Source organism: Hyla sarda, chromosome 2 (genome assembly GCF_029499605.1).
Source record: "Hyla sarda isolate aHylSar1 chromosome 2, aHylSar1.hap1, whole genome shotgun sequence".
Classification (NCBI taxonomy): Eukaryota; Metazoa; Chordata; class Amphibia; order Anura; family Hylidae; genus Hyla; species Hyla sarda.
In genome coordinates this window covers 431,910,172-431,932,382 of record NC_079190.1, presented here as the reverse complement: position 1 = coordinate 431,932,382, position 22,211 = coordinate 431,910,172, and the positions used below count along the sequence as shown (strand labels likewise).

At 41.8% G+C, this 22,211-nt stretch overlaps 1 protein-coding gene across 1 annotated transcript in view; it reads right to left on the bottom strand.

Annotated features, from left to right (window-relative positions):
* UNC119 (unc-119 lipid binding chaperone) overlaps positions 1–22,211 on the bottom strand; it is a 41,875-nt gene that overhangs the window by 5,648 nt on the left and 14,016 nt on the right. The window contains exons 2-3 of the mRNA XM_056559104.1: positions 2,854–2,967; positions 14–116 (exon numbers count right to left, since the gene is read on the bottom strand). Of these exons, the coding sequence (XP_056415079.1) occupies positions 14–116; positions 2,854–2,967 (217 nt within the window). The remainder of the gene's footprint in view (positions 1–13; positions 117–2,853; positions 2,968–22,211) is intronic.

Below are 22,211 nucleotides of genomic sequence, written 5' to 3'. Positions count from 1 at the left end.
AAAGTTTACTTACGTAGCTCCAACCTGACGCAGTCGCAGGAAAGCAGGAGTGAACTGATATCTTACAAATCTACCTGCATTTGGATCCACATCTTTTTTGTCCCCATGTTCCCGCTCTAAAACATACAATGTAAAAGATCTACATTTAGCAAAGAAAAAGTAACAAGTTGAAATAAAACCATTATATACACACACAACTGTGTATCAACATTTTGGTACTGAGAGAGTGAATGTGTACACTCTCTCTCAGTGGGGCTCACAACCTAAATTCCAAATTCACCTATCAGTAGGTTTTGGAGAGTGGGAGGAAACCCACCCAAATGAAAGGAGAACATACAAACTCCTTGCAGGTGTTGTCCCTGGCGGCATCTGAACCTAGGACTCCAGATTTGCAAGGCAACAGTACTAACTACAGAGCTCCTTATATACCCAGGTATATAACAAAAATAAATAAATAATGCTGCTTACAGGAGCACTCCAATGCAAGACAACTTATCTGCAGTAAAGGGTATAAGTGCCTGATCGTAGGTCGTTTCTTTGTGCGCGGAGCGATCTCCGTTTCATCCAAGGAGACTGTCAACCCCCGCAAAAGCAGTGGTCGACAAGCCACTCCATGTGTCTGTATGGGAGAGGTGGAGATACATGAACGCTGTATCTCCGGCTCTCCACTGGAGATGCATGGAGGGGTTGTGTCTGCCTCTGCTTCGCAAGGATCGTGGACACAGCTCCGTGCATGGGAGAGCCATGGCGCCATGCAGGATAGGGGATAAGTGGTCTTACACTGCAGTACCCCTTTGTGTGTTTTTCTTCGATTCATAAACTATGTTGCCCAGGATAAAAAACAGTAATAGATGCATGAAAGACAAAAGTGCTTCACAGTAAGAACTATAGGAGGATATAGTCAAAAGAGGAATTGTCTGTAGCGAATTCAATTTTGCAAATCAACTGCAGCTCCGCCATAGGGATATCAAGAGAGCGTTGTGTCAGGTAATTTAGGGTACATTCACACGTACTCAGATCCTGCGCAGGATCCTGTATGTGTGAACGTACCCTTACTGTGATAGTTCATCCAGACTCATTTAACATCCTGGGGGCTGCATCATGATCAAAGCACTGTAGCTTCAGGGGCTGAGCAAAGACAGCAGCACAGTGTAAACGTTAAAGCGTAATTCTAATGATGGTCCGGCAGCAGGATAACTTTTTATATCACCCCGCAACTTCAGAGCCCAAGACTAAAGTGATCAGGATACAAATTTGCCAAAGGTCCCATAGACTTGCATGGGGCTTCCAGCAAGTCTGTATCCCCATCCCTTTAGTCTCATCAAGTTTCAGGCTATGAAGTTGCCGGGAGATTTAAAAAGATTGTTCGGACCATAGTTAGAATTACACTTTAAGTATATCAGAAGGGTTGCTATTTTTCAGCATGGAATAACTTTTTAAATAAGCACTGTCAGATTCAAAAACTTTTTATATGTTGTCCATCTTAACAAAACATTAACATTTCTAATATACTTCATAAGAAAATGTTATTTCCTTTTTAATAGAAGTCATGGCTTTGTCCAAACTGAAGCACAGGCCTGGACAAAGACCGGTTAGTAAGGGAGTGCTGCTTATCAGACAGGAGAGAGCACAGAGGAGTCCTATCAGACAGACAGAAGAGAGCACAGAGGAGTCCTATCAGACAGATAGGAGAGAGCACAGACGAGTGCTATCAGACAGGAGAGAGCACAGACGAGTGCTATCAGACAGGAGAGAGCACAGAGGAGTGATATCAGACAGGAGAGAGCACAGAGGAGTGCTATCAGACAGGAGAGAGCACAGAGGAGTGCTATCAGGCAGGAGAGAGCACAGAGGAGTGCTATCAGGCAGGAGAGAGCACAGAGGAGTGCTATCAGGCAGGAGAGAGCACAGAGGAGTGCTATCAGACAGGAGAAAGCACAGAGGAGTGCTATCAGACAGGAGAGAGCACAGAGGAGTACTATCAGACAGGAGAGAGCACAGAGGAGTGCTATCAGACAGGAGAGAGCACAGAGGAGTACTATCAGACAGGAGAGAGCACAGAGGAGTGCTACCAGACAGGAGAGAGCACAGAGGAGTGCTATCAGACAGGAGAGAGCACAGAGGAGTGCTACCAGACAGGAGAGAGCACAGAGGAGTGCTACCAGACAGGAGAGAGCACAGAGGAGTGCTATCAGACAGGAGAGAGCACAGAGGAGTACTATCAGACAGGAGAGAGCACAGACGAGTGCTATCATACAGGAGAGAGCACAGACGTGTGCTATCAGACAGGAGAGAGCACAGGCGAGTGCTATCAGACAGGAGAGAGCACAGAGGAGTGCTATCAGACAGGAGAGAGCACAGAGGGGTGCTTTCAGACAGGAGAGAGCACAGAGGAGTGCTATCAGACAGGAGAGAGCACAGAGGAGTGCTATCAGACAGGAGAGAGCACAGAGGAGTGGCGGCCCACCCTCACTTACTGAACATTGTCCATGCCCGTGCTTCAGCCCGACAAAGCCATAATTTTATAAGGCATAATTTCTTTAAGAAGGAAACAAAATTTTTGTATCTGACAGTGCCCATTAACATGGTAAAACTGTATTTCTTTTTAATCATCAGAATTTATTGCTGAATCTGTAACATGTACATGTAAAATGTAAGGGCCCTTTAATAACTTTAGGCTTCTTCTTTGGAGTCATGTAAATTTTTCCATATAAAAAAAGTTTCTATTTACAATACAACACAAAATAAATTTTACACTTTCCAAGGGTCCTTCAAATAGCTGTTACTCCAATTTGCTTCTTTCTATCAAAAGAAAACAAAATCCCTCCTGTGTCTTCTATTTATATCACTCACCAGACGCTGGTGGCTTTGTGATCTCAAAGAGGACGGTTCCAGACTCCATATCACGGATTTTAAATCTGGTGAAGTCTATCTTGTAAATATTCTCTTCTGGAGTGCATAAATAATCTGAAAAAAGAAAGAAATTTATTCATGGTTTCTGCGGACTAAGAAGACGATTCTTCACAATTCACTGAAAAAGCGGAAAACTGCAAGAAATAAATATGCCACTATCCCTGCAGTTGTAGAAGAGGTATGGTTATTAAAGGAGTCCTAAAGTACTCAAGTGAAAGCTTTCATTGCAACATAGTAGGAAAGTAAATGGTGATGCTAAATGACTGCTAGGAATGTGCAGAAGAGTCATAACGAAAAAAAAAAATTTTTTTAATAAATTTCAGGACACTTTCAACTTAAAAGGAGATATCCAGTGCTGAAAAACGTATCCCCTATACTACTGGGGCCCCCCGCAATCTCCTGTACAGGGCCCCGGCAGCCCGCAGGAAGGGGACGTGTTGACCACTGCATGAAGCTGCGGCTGACACCCCCCCCCTCAATACAACTCTATGGCAAAGCCGGAGCGCTGCCTTCAGCAATCTCCAGCTCTGCCATAGCGTTGTATTGAGGGGGCGTGTCGACACCCGCTATCTGGCCAGCGAGCCAGGGCCCCAGCGGTTGGACCCCCTGCGATCTGAAACTTATCCTCTATCCTTAAGATAGGGGATAAGTTTTTCACCACTGGACTACTCCTTTAATAAGGTCTGCGTGTTAGCAGGAAGTGGCCATGGAGTCATCATTATGGGCATGGTTTAAATAAGACCCTGTGCACCAAAAGCCCACCAAATTTTGCACACATTTTTGGCAGAAAAGTTAGCCAGCTTAACAAAAAAAAATGTAAACTGGACAGCCAGTTCACCCACACTAAACCAAATACACAGGGCGATAGTGAGGGTGAACAAAATTACAATGGGTTATCATCCAGATACAAGGTCCGATTCTAGGCATACCCATTGTATAGGCAACCATTGCTAATAGCTGGACTGCCTGCCTAGTAGATACAACTAGGGATCGACCAATAATCAGTTTGGCCGATGTTATAGGCCGATATTCACGATTTTGGACATTATCGGTATCGGCAATTACCTTGCCAATAATGCCCCGCCTCCCCGGCCAGAGACCACCGCTGCCACTGCCCCATTGCCTCCCCCATCCCCGGTTTTATAATTACCTGTTCCCGGGGCCCTGGGTGCGCGCAACTTCTGGCTCCTGCGGCGTCCTGCGTAGCGCAATGACGAGTGACGTCCTCAACGCAACATCACCGACAGTGCGCACAGTGACAGCTCAGGACGCCGCCGGAGCCAGAGGTAGCGCGGACCCTGGGAACAGGTAATTATAAAACCGGGAGTGGGGGAGGCAATGGGGCAGCGGTGGTGGTTGGACTAGGGAGGACCCCAGGACAGGCAGGGGGAGAGAAGCGGGCGGCAGTCTCTGGCCCTGCAAAAACCGCTGCAGTTCATTGATTTAAAGCGCCTGCTTTAAACCATTGATCTGCCGGGGGTGGGAATAGCCGATAACTTATATCGATATTGCGGTATAAGTTATCGGCTATCAGCCTGAAAGGTCGTAGATTATCGGCATCGGCCCTAAAAAAAAAAAAAAAAAAAAAAAAAAAAAAATTATATTATATATATATATATATATATATATATATATATATATATATATATATATATAGATATATATAATTTTTTTTTTTTAAATAGATATATCGGTCGACCAGATTTATTAAGCAACATGAGCCACTGTGCAAAAAAAAAAAAAACAACAGGTGGATTTTTGCAATGTGTAATGGAATGGTTTTTATTTATCTGCCATTCAAAAGTTTTTTTTAAACACTATTCTTGGATATGACACTAATTCTTAGTTTTCTGCTTTCACTATAATTTAAAGCGTTACTGCAATGGCGATATGGTAAATGGCTATGATGTACCACTGTTCATTGTTTTTTTTTTCACCTTTATTCTGAATTCGGTGCCTAAATGCCTCTCTGCTGAAGTTCGTAGTTGCATGAAATCCGCATCTAGCGACCTAGTGCCATAGGATCGCTTTACGGTGGATCTCATGCTGGAGACGGATTTTGCACAGCTACAAGCTGCAAAGAGTGGGGAAAAAGGTGTCTCGTTCCAGCATTTAGGTGGCAAATTTAAAATGAAAAAAATTTTGAAAAAACTACAATTGTGCACAGTGCTGAACAATAGTTATTTATCCTATATTTGTCACTGGAGTTACACTGTAATACAATAACAGAAAGGAATGAATTAGTATTCTATAACAAAACAGTTGTGGGCAGGGGGCTGTACATCAGCACACGGTATAACTTATGTATGGTCCGACGCATTGCTGTATGTTGGAGATATTCTTTCAATACACTTCTGCGATATGGCATGTGGTGGTACATACCTTACTTAAGAACACTTAAATCTCTGTATGTGAGGCAAACACAGGTAGGTTAAGGACACACGGAAGCCCTGTAGCTGCCCTAGTCTGACTCTGTACGATGTGGTCATATGCAGGACACTTCTAACACATCAGAAACACAAGTGAGGTTAGTATATGATCAGTAGGGGGTGCTCTCTTCTGTAACTCCCTTTCATTCCTTCTACAACAAGAACAGGAAACGGGACCCCTATTGTGTTCTCGGGATCAGAAGAGGACGATGTCACAACAGCTGCAACACAACAAACCCTTTTAGGACATGAAAGCAATTTTTCAAATAGATAGAATGGGTGAACACGCATAGGAAAGGTAGAACCCAACTCTGCACAGAATGCAATGAATTCGGCTTTAAACTGTTCGGCTGAAATCTCTAAATTAAGGGAATTAGAGCTCTTTCCCAGAGTACAGGGGCACTTTAGTAATAACCGTGGTTACCCGATGCCCATATGCCCGCTGTGTTATGTGTAATGCTGATTGACTAAAACCACATACTACGGGTAAGCAGCTTTACTGCCTCATTAAATGGCAGCCCAAAATAGAAGTGGATTACACAATAGTCTGTCAGCTCTTATTCCTAAAAACGCAGTTAACAAGCCCCCACTATACCTGCCCCATCTATACATTGCTTTTCACTAAAGGTTAACATTACAACCAGTCAGTCAGTACATGTGGAAATATAGCAGGAAGGTGGAAATACAAGACAATAAATCCCAGGTATGCTAATCACATGATGAAAGAAGAGATAGCAGAGGAACACTCGCCATGTGCTCACCATATACCTATTTGCTCTATTAAAGGGATATTCCAGGCAAAAACTTTTTTATATATATCAACTGGCTCCAGAAAGTTAAACAGATTTGTAAATTACTTCTATTAAAAAAATCTTAATCCTTTCAGTACTTATGAGCTTCTGAAGTTAAGGTTGTTCTTTTCTGTCCAAGTCCTCTCTGACACCTGTCTCGGGAAACACCCAGTTTAGAAGCAAATCTCCATAGCAAACCTCTTCTAAACTGGGCATTTCCCGAGACAGGTGTCATCAGAGAGCACTTAGACAGAAAAGAACAACCTTAACTTCAGAAGCTCATAAGTACTGAAAGGATTAAGATTTTTTAATAGAAGTAATTTACAAATCTGTTTAACTTTCTGGAGCCAGTTGATTATATATATAAATAAATAAAATAAATAAAAGGTTTTTGCCTGGAATACCCCTTTAAGCACCGGTTTCAGCATCCCACACTATTACAATTTTGAGTCATTTGTACAATGAGGAGGCAAACCGCTCCAGCTGTGGGCACATGAAAAAGTCCCCTGTCTACTGGTACGCCTACCTCACACAGAGCCTAAAAGGGATTCTACAACACTTTTTTAAATTTATTGATGGCCTATTCCCAGGGTAGGCCATTGATATGTGATTGATGTCGCAACACCCTGTTTTTTTTGGCACCTGCACACGGTGGACAAAGTCGGACGCACTGTGTAGTGGTTATGCTGGGTATCGGAAATAATAAACAATGAGAAAAAGTAATGTCCGGCACCGCTAGTCCTAAAGGCAAAAGGACAATGAACTGGATATAAGGCAACTCCTGCATATCTCTGTGTAGCGCTGTGTGAAATGTCTCTCAAGGTGGTGTGGTAATCAAAAGAACCAGAGCAACAGAAGTATCAATCAAAAGCAGACAATGAGGAAAACGCACTCACCCGGTATCTTACCGAGACGTATGGATTTTATTTATTCAAATGCTGTACAGGTAACAAAGATAGGTGCACAGGGAGCTGTGGATGGTAACAGGCAGGGGGTGGCAACTAGTTTCGCGCACATAGGCGCTTCCTCTGGCTAGCACTCGTGCGAGCCAGAGGAAGCGCCAACGTGCGTGAAACTAGTGCGTTTTCCTCATTGTCTGCTTTTGATTGATGCCATCTGAAATAATAGGAGCTTAGCTGCAGTAACCGGGCACAGCTACTACACAGTGGAAGGAGCCAACAGCTTTCGGACCCTTTCAAAACGTAGTGATAATGGGGGTTTACAGCATATTTTACCCTGTAGAGCAGCAATTTCTGAGTCCCTCCTGCAGTATATCAGTAAGTGACGCGAGTTAATTTTCTTTTGTGGGGTTTATAGCCACCATATGAAATGGATTTTATTTTTAACTTGAGTGTTTGTTTGTTTTTTCCTGAACCTGTGTGGCCATGTCCAATGCTGGCTCAACGGAGGGTGAAGGTCCCTCAGAGGCAACTATGTCGCAGGATAGTATTGCGCTGCCCCGGAGGTGTCGCAGCCTTTACATTTTCTGACATTGCTATGTGTGTATTCCATGTACAAAATTTATTGGCGGTTAATTGCGCCAAAAAAAAAAAAAAAAAACCCTAAAGGCTCATAATTGCGCCAAAGATAGATTGGCACAAATTATGAATTACTGACCAACGTAAAAATCACACACAGGACCGTGTGATTTTGTGAAAGTTTAAAAAATGACAATGGAGAGAATGCGCCAAACTTTGGCGCAAAAAGACACTGCTCCAAGGAATTGCGCCAAAGTTACAGGAAAAAAAGCATATAAATCCTTTGATAAATACCCCCCAATGTCCCTTGTAACCAGATACAGTGTCCCTGTAAAAAATTTTTATATATCAACTGGCTCCAGAAAGTTAAACAGATCTGTAAATTACTTCTATTAAAAAATCTTAATCCTTTCAGTACTTATGAGTTTCTGAAGTTAAGGTTGTTCTTTTCTGTCTAAGTCCTCTCAGATGACACCTGTCTCGGGAACCACCCAGTTTAGAAGCAAATTCCCATAGCAAACATCTTCTAAACTGGGTGTTTCCCGAGACACGTGTCATCGGAGATCACTTGGGCAGAAAAGGACAACCTTAACTTCAGAAGCTCATAAGTACTGAAAGGATTAAGATTTCTTAATAGAAGTAATTTACAAATCTGTTCAACTTTCTGGAGCCAGTTGATATATAAAAAAAAGTTTTTTCCTGGATAACCCCTTTAACTTCAGAAGCTCATAAGTACTGAAAGGATTAAGATTTTTTTAAATAAAAGTAATTTACAAATCTGTTTAACTTTCTGGAGCCAGTTGATATCTATAAAAAAAGTTTTTCCTGGAATACCCCTTTAATGCCTCAGAATAGGAGATGGAAAGGCGTGGGGGTGGGGAGGGTTTCACCTTTTTCCCCCCTCAAAGTAGTTTTGTTTTTTCCCAGAAAAAGTAATAAAACTATAATAAATAAATAAAAAATATTTTGCTTATAACATGGTATTTAAAATATATAACATTTTAGACCTTTGGTTGTGGCCAGGCTCTCTCTTGTTTGTATTACAGTACCTGATGTTTCTGTACTCTTAGATCAGCATTAATTCATACTAATCTATCAGATTACTATTAATGTTCACCCCCACCACAGATCATGTTCTCCTTGCGGTGCCCAGTATTACCGTTCCAGTCCTCCAGTTCCATCTTCTTCCTGGTTGGCAGTGGTCGACGCACCACACTGCTGTTCAGCCGGCCTCAGCCAGATCGTAGGCTGAGCCACAGTAGGATGTATTAGGACCCAGCACCAGAAAGAAGACCAATGCTGGGGCGCAATACATCACATTGTTGATCAGCCTATCACCGGTTGAGGTGAGAAATTGCTGCGGCCAGTGATTAGCTGATGTGACATGTAAATATTCACAACAACCAGGTAGAAGATGCTTCGGAGGACTGCAGCCGAGATACAAGGGCACCTCGGGGCAGGTAAGTCTACATTATTGTTTTATATGCCGGCAGCCCGGGGATGATGCTACAGCGTGAACATGACATAGGAGATAAAGAACTCACAGGCAGACAGTTATGTTACCCAACCTGAGAACACAAGAAGCACAGGAAATATAAAAATAAATTAAATAAAATGTATATAGAACATGCAACACAAGAGTAAATGCAATGCTAGTTTATTGAAAACTCTTGACAAACCCCTTACCATGGCAAGGGTAAAGTGGACATGATGGTGAAAACCTGTGTCCATTACTGGACAACTCAACAGTGAATGGGATCAAACTACTGCAAGCTATTGACCAATAAAGAACACTTTTATAGGTCTGACGAGTAAATGATACGTCACACGAGAAGGGTGTTTATTTGCAGTATACATGTGGCCAAGGTCTATGTTTTTCTCACTATGACAATATTTATCAGGAGCTTGGGGAAAATGCAATGATGAATAATATATTGCAAATATTTTCCATACACTGTCTCTACAAATCCCAAAGGCCATGCGAAGTGTTTTTAGAAACTATACACATCTGATCTGTGCACTATTTTTGTACCATTCCCACCTGACTGGTTGGTTACATGGGATTCATAAAGAAGGTGGTTTATTGATACAAGACAGAGCAGACTATCAAAAGGAAGCCCTTCAGATACTGATAGTACCTTTTACAATAAACTTTCAAGAGGCTTACTTAGCCAGATACAGCAAAGAGTATATAGAGCTGATAAATATAGCGTATATAGATAGTATATGCAGTATATTAGACACACACAAAAAAAAATAACGACATCCGCACTCACCACTGGATACGGGACTCTATGCTCCTATATGGAGACAGCCGGCAGACCGGGGCTGCAGACATGCATGGCCACTCAGAGGCCCTCACCGGTAATTTTGCGCGGTATGCGCTTCTTCCGGCCTTTTCGAGGCCCGGAAGAAGAGCATAGAGAAGAATAGAGTCCCGTATCCAGTGGTGAGTGCGGATGTCTTTTTTGTCTAATATACAGCATATATTTTAGGCTTTTCTTTGCCTTATATCCTAGCACCACCATATGACTTATAAAGAAACATTTCTCTGGCGGCTATGCTGATAGCCCAATTCGGCTCTGAAGTTAACCCCCGTTTAACCCTATACTAGTGGTGCCGTCTCCACTCTCCTTTATACACGTGTATATAGATATTATCCTAAAAGAAAAAAAAGGGGGACATTAAATGCTCTCTAGGAGTACCTATAATTTCAGGCATCTGTGGTAAGCTTGTGGGGGTGTAGGGTATATGGGGTGTAGCTGTGCAGTGACTAAAAGGTATTTAGTTAACCCTTAGCACTCGGGACGCCAGGGTGAGGGCTCCTCTGTATATATTTGTCCTATCGCCACCCGTCCCAAGAGCGATAGGGAGGGATAATAAAGGATGGTCCACAACCGGACGTTTCAGAAAAACTGTCAGAACTTTTACTGCAGGTTTTATGCAGCATTAAACAGGAAAAGTCTTTGTACAAGAAGAGTCTATTAGTATCCTGACAGTTGGTTGGGACCTTGTGAGTTTTAAGCTCAGGAGATTTATATGAGCTGTTCCGCTGGGTTTAGGGGATTGAGTTTAGGTCCAGCAGTCACGCAGACTTTAGCGGGGAGTTGTACTGTAACTCACGATTTGGCAAGTTGCAGTATTATCAGGCTTCGGTCTGGTCTTGTTTTTGAAAGTTGCACGGATCTCTCCTCTCTGCTAGTCCAGAACCCAAGAGAGCAAGGGTTGGCTGGCAGCTCCCTTATATGGGCAGGGGCTGGCCTTGAGCTCATTGGTCAATACCATCTGTCAGTCACTTTACACAAGAGATTATGGTCTAAACATGTGACCACACACACACACACACGTGACCTAGGAAGGTCTTTTAACATACCCTATGAGAATTAACATTAGTCACATGACCGAAGGTCCTGCAACACAATATACACAATTAAATACACACACACACACACACCACAAAATTAAAGGAAGAGGTGACAAGGGGCTATCCCACCAGGAGGACCCTACCGGAACGGAGTAACTATGGCTTTGGGGACCACCATACAAGGTACGGTATACTATACGGTACCGGGACACAACACTTCAAGTCCCCCACAAGACAGCTTTCTCACTATATAGACTTATCTTACATGGAATAGTATTTCCCTTTCTTCTCATCTAAAAAGGAGAGCTCTTGCTTGACCAAAAACCTGACAGTTCAGCTGAAAGGCAGAATTCATGTTCCTAATGCTAAATGCAACCTCTCTTTATTCCAATATAAAGCATTATCTCGGTCTTGAAATGACCTTAATTTTCTGCACAGAGGACAAAGTGGTGGAGAAGCAAATCAAAGGTTTCCTTCATGGTCTCAAATTCATCCTAAGTGTCAACTGGTGCCAGAAAGTTAAACAGATTTGTAAGTTACTTCTATTAAAAAATCTTCCAGTACTTATTAGTGGCTGTATACTACAGAGGAAATTATTCTCTTTTTGGATTTCTTTTCTGTCACAACCACAGTGCTCTCTGCTGACATCTCTGTCCATGTCAGGAACTGTCCAGAGCAGGAGAAAAGCCCCATAGCAATCTCCTGTTCCTGACAGACAGAGGTTTCAGCAGAGAGCACTGTGGTCATACAGAAAAGAACAACTCAACTTTCTCTGTAATATACAGCAGCTGATAAGTACTGGAAGGATTAAGATTTGTTTTAATAGAAAGAGTTTACAAATCTGTTTAAATTTCTGGCACCAATTGATTAAAAAAAAAAAAAAAAAAAAAACGAATAAAATAAATAAATGGTTTTCCACCAGAGTACCCCTTTTAAGCTACAATGGGACTCTATATCACCAAGAAAGAGGCACTGCTATAAGGACACGGGTCACGCCCAGTTATGCCAACTTATTTAATGTGCGAATTATAGTCCTCATACATCTACGACTCTGAGCAGTTTAGCATTATATTGATGATCTTTTCATAATCTGGAAGGGGGGGGGGGGGGGAGAACTGGCTCATAAAAGCTGGGGCCTTGGATTCACCCCCAAGTTCAGTAAGGATTCCACAGTCTCTCAATCTATTGGTCACTCAAGAGAGAATAGTCACAAAAACCCATTTAGAAAAGTAGACACAAATACCTTCCTTGACTTCCATAGTGTCCACTATAAAAAGGGACTAAACAATATCCTGTTTAGTCAGTATTAGAGGATAAGGAGAAACGGCATTAAAGACTCAGACTACAAAGCATAGGCCAAAATGCTGAGAAACCACTTACAGCAAAAAGGATGTTCATGACCTGATTTAAAAGACAGAAGAGTCCATTTATACCTACATCTAACCAGTAACATGGTCAAATAAGAAGTGTTTTCCAGAAACATTGGAACATCTTACTTATACAACCAGATTCTAAAGAACCTAATTCCAAACAAGCCAACTATTCCATTTCCAAGACTCTGAGAAACATCTTATCGCCCATGCGCCTCATGAAGAAAATAAAAAAAATGGGCATCTCCTTTCTGTGTGCGTGTGGTTTTTAGCCTTTTAGCTACATAAGACTCTTAAAATATTCAAAATACATTTCAAGGCACTACTGTTTTATGCTTTTATTTTAATCCCATTTTTTATTCTTATCTTTTCCATTTTTAGCCAATAAGTGACATTCAGTCACCTTTTTTCCCTATAAGGCTATAACTCCGAGTCTCATCTATGTGAACGTGCAATTATTTTATGGTCTTTGTTACACTTTTAGTTGTTCATGTGTCTAAGCATGTGATCTGATCCATTTATTTATTCATCAATGTATGTTGGCTATTTACTACTCCATTCATGTGTATTTGTCAAAGCTTTTTCTAGTGGACTTTAGGAAGGCACGAGCGAGTACCAAAATGTGGTGTCCAACTGGTTTGTATAAATAAAGTCAAAGTGACTATTGCTTGTGGTTTTGCTAGCAGACCTAGATATACAGCAGTGCCTCCAAGACCATCCTTTTTACCTCCCTCTAACGGGATTCATACAGCACTCCGCACACACCAAAAGGCAATGTTTGGTGGGGGGGGGGGGGAAACTCCTTTACTCTACTTCAGTTACTCATATACAATTCTGCATAAAGAAAAAAGGTGAAAAGTTTTTCAATCATTAGAAAATGGAAAATAAAAGTAAGTACATTGTGGGAAAGTATTTACATGTGCCAGATTTGTAGAAGAAATTTTGGCTGATTCAAGATCAGTTACATTTATTTGGACAGGGTTGTTTCAGCAGGAAGCACATGTTTTTTTTCCATTCAGATAAAGATGTGATGGGACAGTCGCAGAAATGTCTGCAATTTGTCATATGTGAATACACAATATATGCTGTTCTTAACACGATTTTGGAGCTCAGGCCAACAGTTATTTCTAGAACTAAAAGTCCCCATACACTTTAGTCAAATTTGTGCCAAGCCAGTTGACGCGTCCCACCATAATAGGAGGCACTGTCATTATGAAAAACTTAATATTTTGTAGTACAACTTTTTCTTTTTTAAATATAAAAAAAAATAAAAACATTACAGAAAAAAATTTAAAATGAAAATAAACACCCTAGGGGTCATCTGTCTTTATGTAGACAGACTACTCTGTATTTTGCAGCATACTGGATACCGGTCGTAAAGTGTGTTGGTATCCAGTATAGGAGATCACCATTGCACCACTACAGCCTTCAGCTGTTGCTAAACTACAGCTCCCATGATGTGAGTTTTAGTTTTGAAACAACTGGGGTACAATCTTTGTAAAACTCTGTTTTAGAGCTGTGTATTCTCCAGCTGTTTTCTTCAGTCATCCACAGAGAGGGAAAGAGACGGACACGCCCCCACCATAAGGCAAGAACACAAAGCATGTGAGCAACATATAAATGCTATTTGTTGGGGATATATAGGTCCAAGACACAAAGACATGTACATGATCAGGATTAGGTACTGAGTAACATAACATATTTTTGCACTATGACAATGTTTAAGGAATTCCTTGTCAAAATCTTAATAAAAATCCATGAAAAATCCAGGTGAAAGAGGATATGTTGCAGAATTTGGTGCACAATGGGCAATGGAATGATTCCACATGAAATCTGTGTCTTGAATAGACATCAATTCTTGAAGCAGAATTCTAATCCATATCAGAAAATTCAGTGTGAAAAATACCACATGTGCACATGGGTGCGGATTTCCCAACTAAATTATTGGGATTTCATGTGGATTTTACCACAGAATCCACATTAGAATCAGACTCAAATTATTCAGTTTGCATACTAGGATGTACAGCTGCAAGGTCCAGAGGCGCATTATACACAAGTTCCTATTCTATGTACAGACAGGTATTTATGCTGCAACTTGTGGACAAAACAATGTGGTTTTTACAGTAACAATGCAGTTTTACCAGCCAGATCGTGCAGCCAATGGCCACTGCATGTGGGCAAGGTCCTTTGTGCATACAGCAGCATGAGAACTATGCTTTAGGCTGGTTTCATATTACATGGAAATTTTTTCACGCATATTGGGGGAGATTTATCAAAAGCTGTGGAGAGGCAAAGTTGCCCATAGCAACCAATCAGATCGCTTCTTTCTTAACAAGGCCTGAGAAAAATGTAAGAAGCGATCTGATTGGTTGCTATGGGCAACTGGTCAATTTTGCCTCTCCACAGGCCTTGATAAATCTCCTTCATTGTGGACACAAGTTACGGCATGACCGTAGGTGGAAGGAGTCAAACTTACAGCCGTCAATTGGGTCATCAGAAACACAGTCAAGACAGGACTTTCATTCGTAACAAATGAATAAATATGAAATTCAACGAACGGAGAGAAGGATCAGCATTTTACCTCTGAAAACAAAAGGATCAAGCCAGTTGAGGAAAGTGTCGGGAGGACCCCATACATATTAGGGAGTCTGCCAGTTCTGGTTTAGTCATCTTTTTTCTAAAGTATATTGAGGTCTACTCTATGACCAAGAATCTTTTATTTGAAACATGTCTTCAGAGTACCAAGGAAACATTTCTCATGAAGACTGTGCCCTACATGTTGGCGAGACATTTTGTAAGTTTAGCTTTTTTTCAACCAATAAAAGTTAGTTGTTTTTATTAAACGCATTTTTTTTTTGGTGTGTAATATCTGGTAGGAGGATTGCCGTGCACAGCTTCCCATTAGGTGAGCTAAAAAAGGGAGAGGGGGGGGGGGGGGGGAAGCTTCCACAGCTATATGGAGGCTTTTATCTTAAATATGAAACTTATTTGATACACAAGGAGATATGTGATTATTAAGAGGGATGGAGAGGAATAGATCAATCGTGGTAAAAACTACTCAACAACAATGGCAAAAGGGTGTAGAATAGTTCATTTTCTCAGACTGCTGGGCGAGGGATCACACTTTCTTCCTTACAAGAAGGAAGGGGTAAGATAAGGAGATTTCTGTTCAGCTGCCAAGCTTTCAAGAAGTGTCATAATCCGATTTGAAGCCACAAAGGAGCGGGGGAGGATGAGGCCTTATAAGACCATTTCTTTCTAAAGATTCAGTGTTTGTGCACATGTTGGGCACAGGTCCCCAGAAATAACCCAAGTATCCGTATTGTTGGTTCACAACAAACACTGAGGGGCATCTGCCTATTTAATTTATTTGAAGGCACAGGCTGCAATTACAATGCTAGGCCTCAACCTCTGTGTGTTACACAGAGAGCCATTAGATGATAATAGATGATATACGTGGCCATCGGCGAAACCTTAAACACCTCGGAATACGCATTTCATGTTTACTTAGGACCAGGTTAATTATTAAATCTTTTCCAGCATAATTTCTGCTCTCATGACACCATAGCAACAGCTCAGTCCCCAACCCCAGCAGTATTTGTTGCCATAGTAACAGTGTTGGTAGATTACAGAACGGAAAAAATCTGCTGCTCCTCCTCAGTACACAGCCTAGGCATGCTGCCTGCCCCCTCTGGGAGACATCTCCAAGGAAAAGCATTCTAGCAGATCAGATGAAAAACAAAGGGATGCTTACATATGCTAATGCCATATACACAGTACACAAATACGAGGATGCATTAGTGCTCCGCTATAACTCGCTACATATGATGCACATCTATACACAGCACCCATCACACACTGGGTGACCTTAGCCGTCATGTAGACAGACGTGCAATATGGTGAGGTCATTGCCCTAGGAATTAGCCTAGGTTTCAAACTGACCAAGTATCTGAGGTTAAAATACTGCAAGTGATCTGTAGAACCTGCAATCTCAGTGAATGGAATGGGCAACTGTATGCCATAGATTTAGCCAGAATGGAGAACCACATGGAGTGATACAGTTGTACCAGGGTTGGCCCAACAGCTACCATGAAGTGACCTGACTACGACACATAATGCCTCTATTATAAGGTTGGAGGAAGAGATCACCATATGATGGTCACAATTTCTTCTCAAAAAGTCTAAAAGGCCCTTTTACACAAGCCGATAAGGCAAATAAACCTTCCTTGGAACTTCCCAATTATCTTCCCATGTAAAAGGGCTATTGATCAGCAAATGCTTGTTTGTAGGCAGACTGAATTTTTTGTGCAGCCATAATAAAAATCATAGTTATTGGCCACACATTGCCCTGTGTAAACAGGTGATGCGCGACCCACAATGATCAATTTATCTTGCGACACAAGTGATTCAGCGAACATTTAGGCAGCCCAGCTACATACGTTATTGAACCATGTAATTACTTGCAAATGAGCACAGATCACAAAGACTGGCGCTCGTTATTGGGCAGCGCTGGCCCATGTAAAATGGCCCTAATTGGAAGCTTTTGGACCATAGTGATATATGTGGCCCACAAACTTATGTATAATCTATAGAGTACAGGTCCTCTTATATGGGCCAGATGGATTTTATGGACCCATCACACTAAATAGTGTAACTTTAACTTCTGCTCTGTCTCTCCTGTTCTTAGAGCAATGGTCTCCGCACAACTTCTAGTACATGTACAGCACACTCTCTGACAGGGAGTCACTTCCCTGCAACTGTTTGCCATGTCCATGTGGCTGCTGTAGCTGAGGGCCACCGCTAATAGCCGGCGGACTATTGACCATTTAGATGGCCACTGTCAAAGCTGACAGCAGCATCTAAAGGGACATGTAAATGCTCCCTGGTGGACTAGTGGGGTGGTTCGCTCCCCATCCCCAGCCCGCATAGAAATGCATTGATCTGTATGAGCAATCTAATGATTCCTCCTAAAAAGTCCCCCAAGTGTCAAAAAAAGTTTAATAAAAAAGTTTAAAAAACACAATCCCTTTCATATTAAAAGTTCAAATCACCCCGTTTTCCTATATAAAAAAAAACCATGTAAACATAATAAAAATAAAACATTTGGTATCACCGTGTGGGTAATTGTCCGAACTATTGAAAAACAACATTATTATATCCCATACGGTAAATGACGTAAACAAAATCCCAAACCCTAGAATTGCAACTTTGGTATCTTTGGCGTCCCCACAGACAATGCAGAGGTGCAAACACTTATTTCCATGTCATGTAGAGTAGATGGGGTACTCCAGCACTTAAACGTATACCCCTTTAAGAGTGCCTCATTAATTGAGAACCACAAATTCAACATAAAGGACAGAACAATCAATCTGCCTGAAGAAAAAAGCACTGGTTTTGCCCATAACAACCACAGAGATAAGCTTTTGTATCTTATGAGTGCTGGTAAAATGAAAGCTGAGCTGTGACTGGTTACTAAGGGTAAATTAACTACTATACACAGGTCACAAAAAGGTACATTTTATAGAGCTTACAACAGTGTTATGCAACCCTGGGGTTCTATAAAGCTGCAATCACATAACGTTTTGTAGTTAAGGTGACCGGATCCGGCTGGGAAATATGAAAACTGGCCGCTCCCATATCCCAGCCGGACCTGGCCCGCATCTCATTCATTTAAATGAACCGAACAGAGTCAGAAAACGACTCCAGTTAGCTCATTTTTCCCTGACCAGACAGAAAACAGTGGTATGCTACAGCTTTCAATCTGGCCAAAAAGACGTATATGGGGCAAAAATGAGCCGACCAGTCACTATCTGACTCTGGTCGGCTCATCCAAATGAATGAGATGCGGGCCTGGTCCAGCTGGGATATGGGAGCCTCCGGTTTCACATTTCCCCACCAGATCCAGTCACCGCAACTACAAAACGTTATATGAATGCAGCCTTATACATGGCCAGGAATTCCACAGAAGACAACAGCAACGACACGCTGCCCTTTTAGAGTAGAGTCACACTTGCTGTATTTTGCTGCTGTGTATTTCCCTACCCGTTCAAGTCAAAGGATAGTAAAATCAGCTGCAGAAAATATGCAGCAAAATATGGCACATGTGAAGCAACCATAAGATTAGATATTACACTTTCAGAGGTACAAGACACTAAAACCGTAATGCTAGCTGACCGGTCAGCCTTCATTAGGGTGTACTAGGTATACAAAGATGGTAGGCCTGGGGGCCTTCACTCTCTGATCACATGCAAAGGGACTGGGCAATCAGATAACTACAGTATCTACTGTCTAACCACCTAGATGCAATAGTCTCTACTGACTGTAGTGTCTAGAAGGTTAAATGGACAGGATCGGAGTTGTCTCTAATGCTGGTGGGTGTCAGCTGAGATATACAGACAGCAACCACCATGTTTATCTTTTGGGACATTAGGACGCACATATTGGGAAGGAGTTAAAGGCATGTAAAGTATGATAAATAATATCTATGGCCACACAGTAGCATTGTATCATGCATGTCACAGAACTAAGGTATGATGACTTACAGCACCCTCTTTTCTTACAAGAGGTTGCCTGGCTATCTGCACTACATGGCATAGACCCACGAGCCCATCTCAAAAACAGGAATTCCAATGAGGAGAAAAAGAAAGGTCTATATCTGTTGTCAGCTAGAGAAGGATTTAATTGTTTATATTTAAATCAAGATTACTGCAAAAATTAAATGGGTGGGAAAGCAGAAATATCATTATGATTCTACGGCTACTTGGCAGGTAACCTTTCCAGCATTACATTAAATGCAGAAATGCCATTTTAACAACTCAGCTGACCTTCCTGCAGGACAGGCTCACCGAGAAGCTGATTTTCATGATAAAAGCCACTATAATTTATTGCTTATCTCTTGGTTACAGCACCAGAGCGTGACTGTTGTTTCACCCTCAAAGTGTAATTTGATTTAAAAGTACAAAATGGAGAAGCTCAGGGAACGTCCTCAAGAGGACGGAAGATCAGCAAATGGTAAAACACATTCTATAGAGTGAGGAATCATAATGGCTGCACAGATCAGAGGCCTATTGTCTACCCTTTCCTTCCATCAGGAGCAACATCTACGATCCCCCACCTGGGAAGGATATATCTTTATGCAACTATGCACATTTTAGTTTGTCATTATAAAGAATTTAAATAGTTCTAAAATCATAAATGGCTTTCAAAATCATCCTGGTGTATACTGAAATGCAGTCTCCAAGAACAATGAATTGATGCCAATCTCCCCCACCATGAAGTCTGATGCCATGGTCTGCTAATGCCAAAGCAATTAATTAAGCTAAAATAAGCGACAATTTGCTTCAAGTAATCCCCACTTTAATCCAGTTGTATAACTCTCAAGGAGGTGTTTGCGGGTAGATTTAGGAGGGAGGTATAGATACAAAATCCTGCTAATCACGTATAAGGCTCCGGTTCAGATGCCAGCTCGACATGTTCCAGCCTGGCTGCACAATAGCTAGATATTAATCCCCACAATCCAGCCATCTTTATTATGCATGATGAACGGCTTATGTGAATGCTTTTCATTTATAATGAAAATGGAAAATAATGTAAAGCTGCAGTACTGAACCGAACACATTTATATAATATGACCACCAGAGAATCCCCCCAGTGGGCACAGGTTCTGACACTATGAGCTTTAAGGTCCTGCTGAAGACCACGTCAAATTGTGCCAATGACTTCATTTTCTCATGGGTTCTTTCCCAAAAGACTTGTAAACACACACACACTACATAAATGCCAGCCTTAACGATTATTGGGGCCTCCTCACCCTTTGCCAATCACTGATGTCGCAGGAAAGAGGGATCGGGCCACTAGATCTCAACATGCCAATTTTCATGTTCTCAAGGGAGATATGGTGCCAACACCTGTATGTATGGCAGTGGCTTCTTAATTTATACTTATTATACTTATTGAGAACACATTCATGCCAGGCTGTGCCATGCATACTTGTATATGGGGGGGGGGGGGGGGGGTGTTTGGAAAAGTGATCAGAGGAACACTGTCAGACAGCTATGCTTGGAAGTTTTTTTTCCCAAAGGCTAAAGTCCTAGGAGACTGTTATAGCTGGCTTTTGCAGACAATCGGAACTACTTTTATCAAAACTAAACAACTGATGCACAGATTTGTTAGATTCGGGTAAAGTAACTTGTGTTCACTCACCTTTACTCAACACATTGTCAAGATTTAGCAAAACAAATCTAAAAAAAAAAAAAAGAAGAAATGCTAGCAAATATTACTACAAAAAGTATGTGCCAACCCAGTAAGAAAGTAAACTGGACTCTGGAAATCCTCACACAAGGGGGGGGGGGGGGGGGGGGGGGATACAACAATAATTCTTGATATGTTGCCCTTTTTTGTTTCCTGGTTGCAATTCTGATTCTTCTAAACTGGTTACAGATGTCCGAAGTTAGACACAGTGACACCTGTTAAGCATAAGTGTTATGGAGCATCTCTCTCCTGCCCGTCTGGCACTGTGCACAGAGAGTTAAGGCTGCACTGAACAGTTGTAGGTACTCAATAAGATTAGGGCACATGTACAATACCTGTTAATAGGACAAATCCATTATGCCTGGCAGGGCAATAGTCCCATCTGGCATGTATTAAGGTCTCTCCATCCTAGATGGTAAATTTAGTGGAAGAGAGGGCCAAGTAAAGTTATCCCTTATTCACAGAATGATGAGTACTCTCACCCAACTGCTGGGTCCCCTGTGGCCTCGAGAACGGGGGTCTATTCGAATATAGTACAGCATTCAGCTATTTCTGGGGTCACCATAGAGAATGAGTGTGGTGGTAATATGCATGTGTTCACATTATTTAAATTGGTAATAGATTGATAGCTTTGCCAATGTATTAGGGGGATACTATGCCAAAAATGTTATCCATTACAAGCCTGTCAACACGTGTCAGAGAAAAATTGGTGTAAACCCAGGTCAAGCATCTCCAGATCTTTCAGCCCAGGAGGAAGCCAAAGGTCAGGAATCTCTTTGCCCAAGATGTTTAAAGCTTCACCAATTGCCAAGTTGAGCCATCTCACAAATGGAGTCTTCAGCCACTTTCCTTCTCTTGTTTGGCCCTTTAGTGGGAGAGGTGAAAAAAGTGTGGGCAAGGTTGAAATTCCAAAATTGGTAAAGGACATCCGCCATTTCCATGTTGTTCCCTAGGCTTTGTACAGAGCCACTTATCGGTTTTTCCAGTAGTTGAAAAGATTGGATTTCCCTCTCCACCAATTTCCAGAGTGTTCCTTGGTCTAGGGACCATTCCACCAGACACAGCTGCTTGTGGCTCAGATGTGTCTGCCGCCAGTTTTTTTTCCCCTTTAAGATAAATTGCTGTTATAGAAGGAACCTTCAATTTCGCCCACCTGACTATTCTTCTAGAGAGATCTTCTAGAGGGGCCCATGTCTTGTGCTACCTTGATATTTTGGAAAGACCACAGTTGTCACATTGTCATCGTGTGAATTTTTTTTACTTATATGGTCATGTTCATCTTCCTGTGTAATAAGAGAGGAGATTAGTCCCAACACTTCAGAATCCTAAGCTGAAGATGATATGGGTGAAACTAGCTTTAGGGGACTGTAAAGATACAAGATGTCATTATGCCTAAGATGGACATAGCTTTTCTGATGGAGCAGGACGCTTTCCTCTAAAAAGTTTAAAATATATGTGTCAAAAATATGGCAAACTGCAACCACAGCTAGCAGCTGATGAAACCTGCATTTACCACTTCCTGGTTACAACCCTCTACCCCCCATGTTCAGGAGGAACAAAAAGGAAGGCACAACTACATGGTGCGAGCGAGCCTAAAGACAAGTAAACTAGGCAGA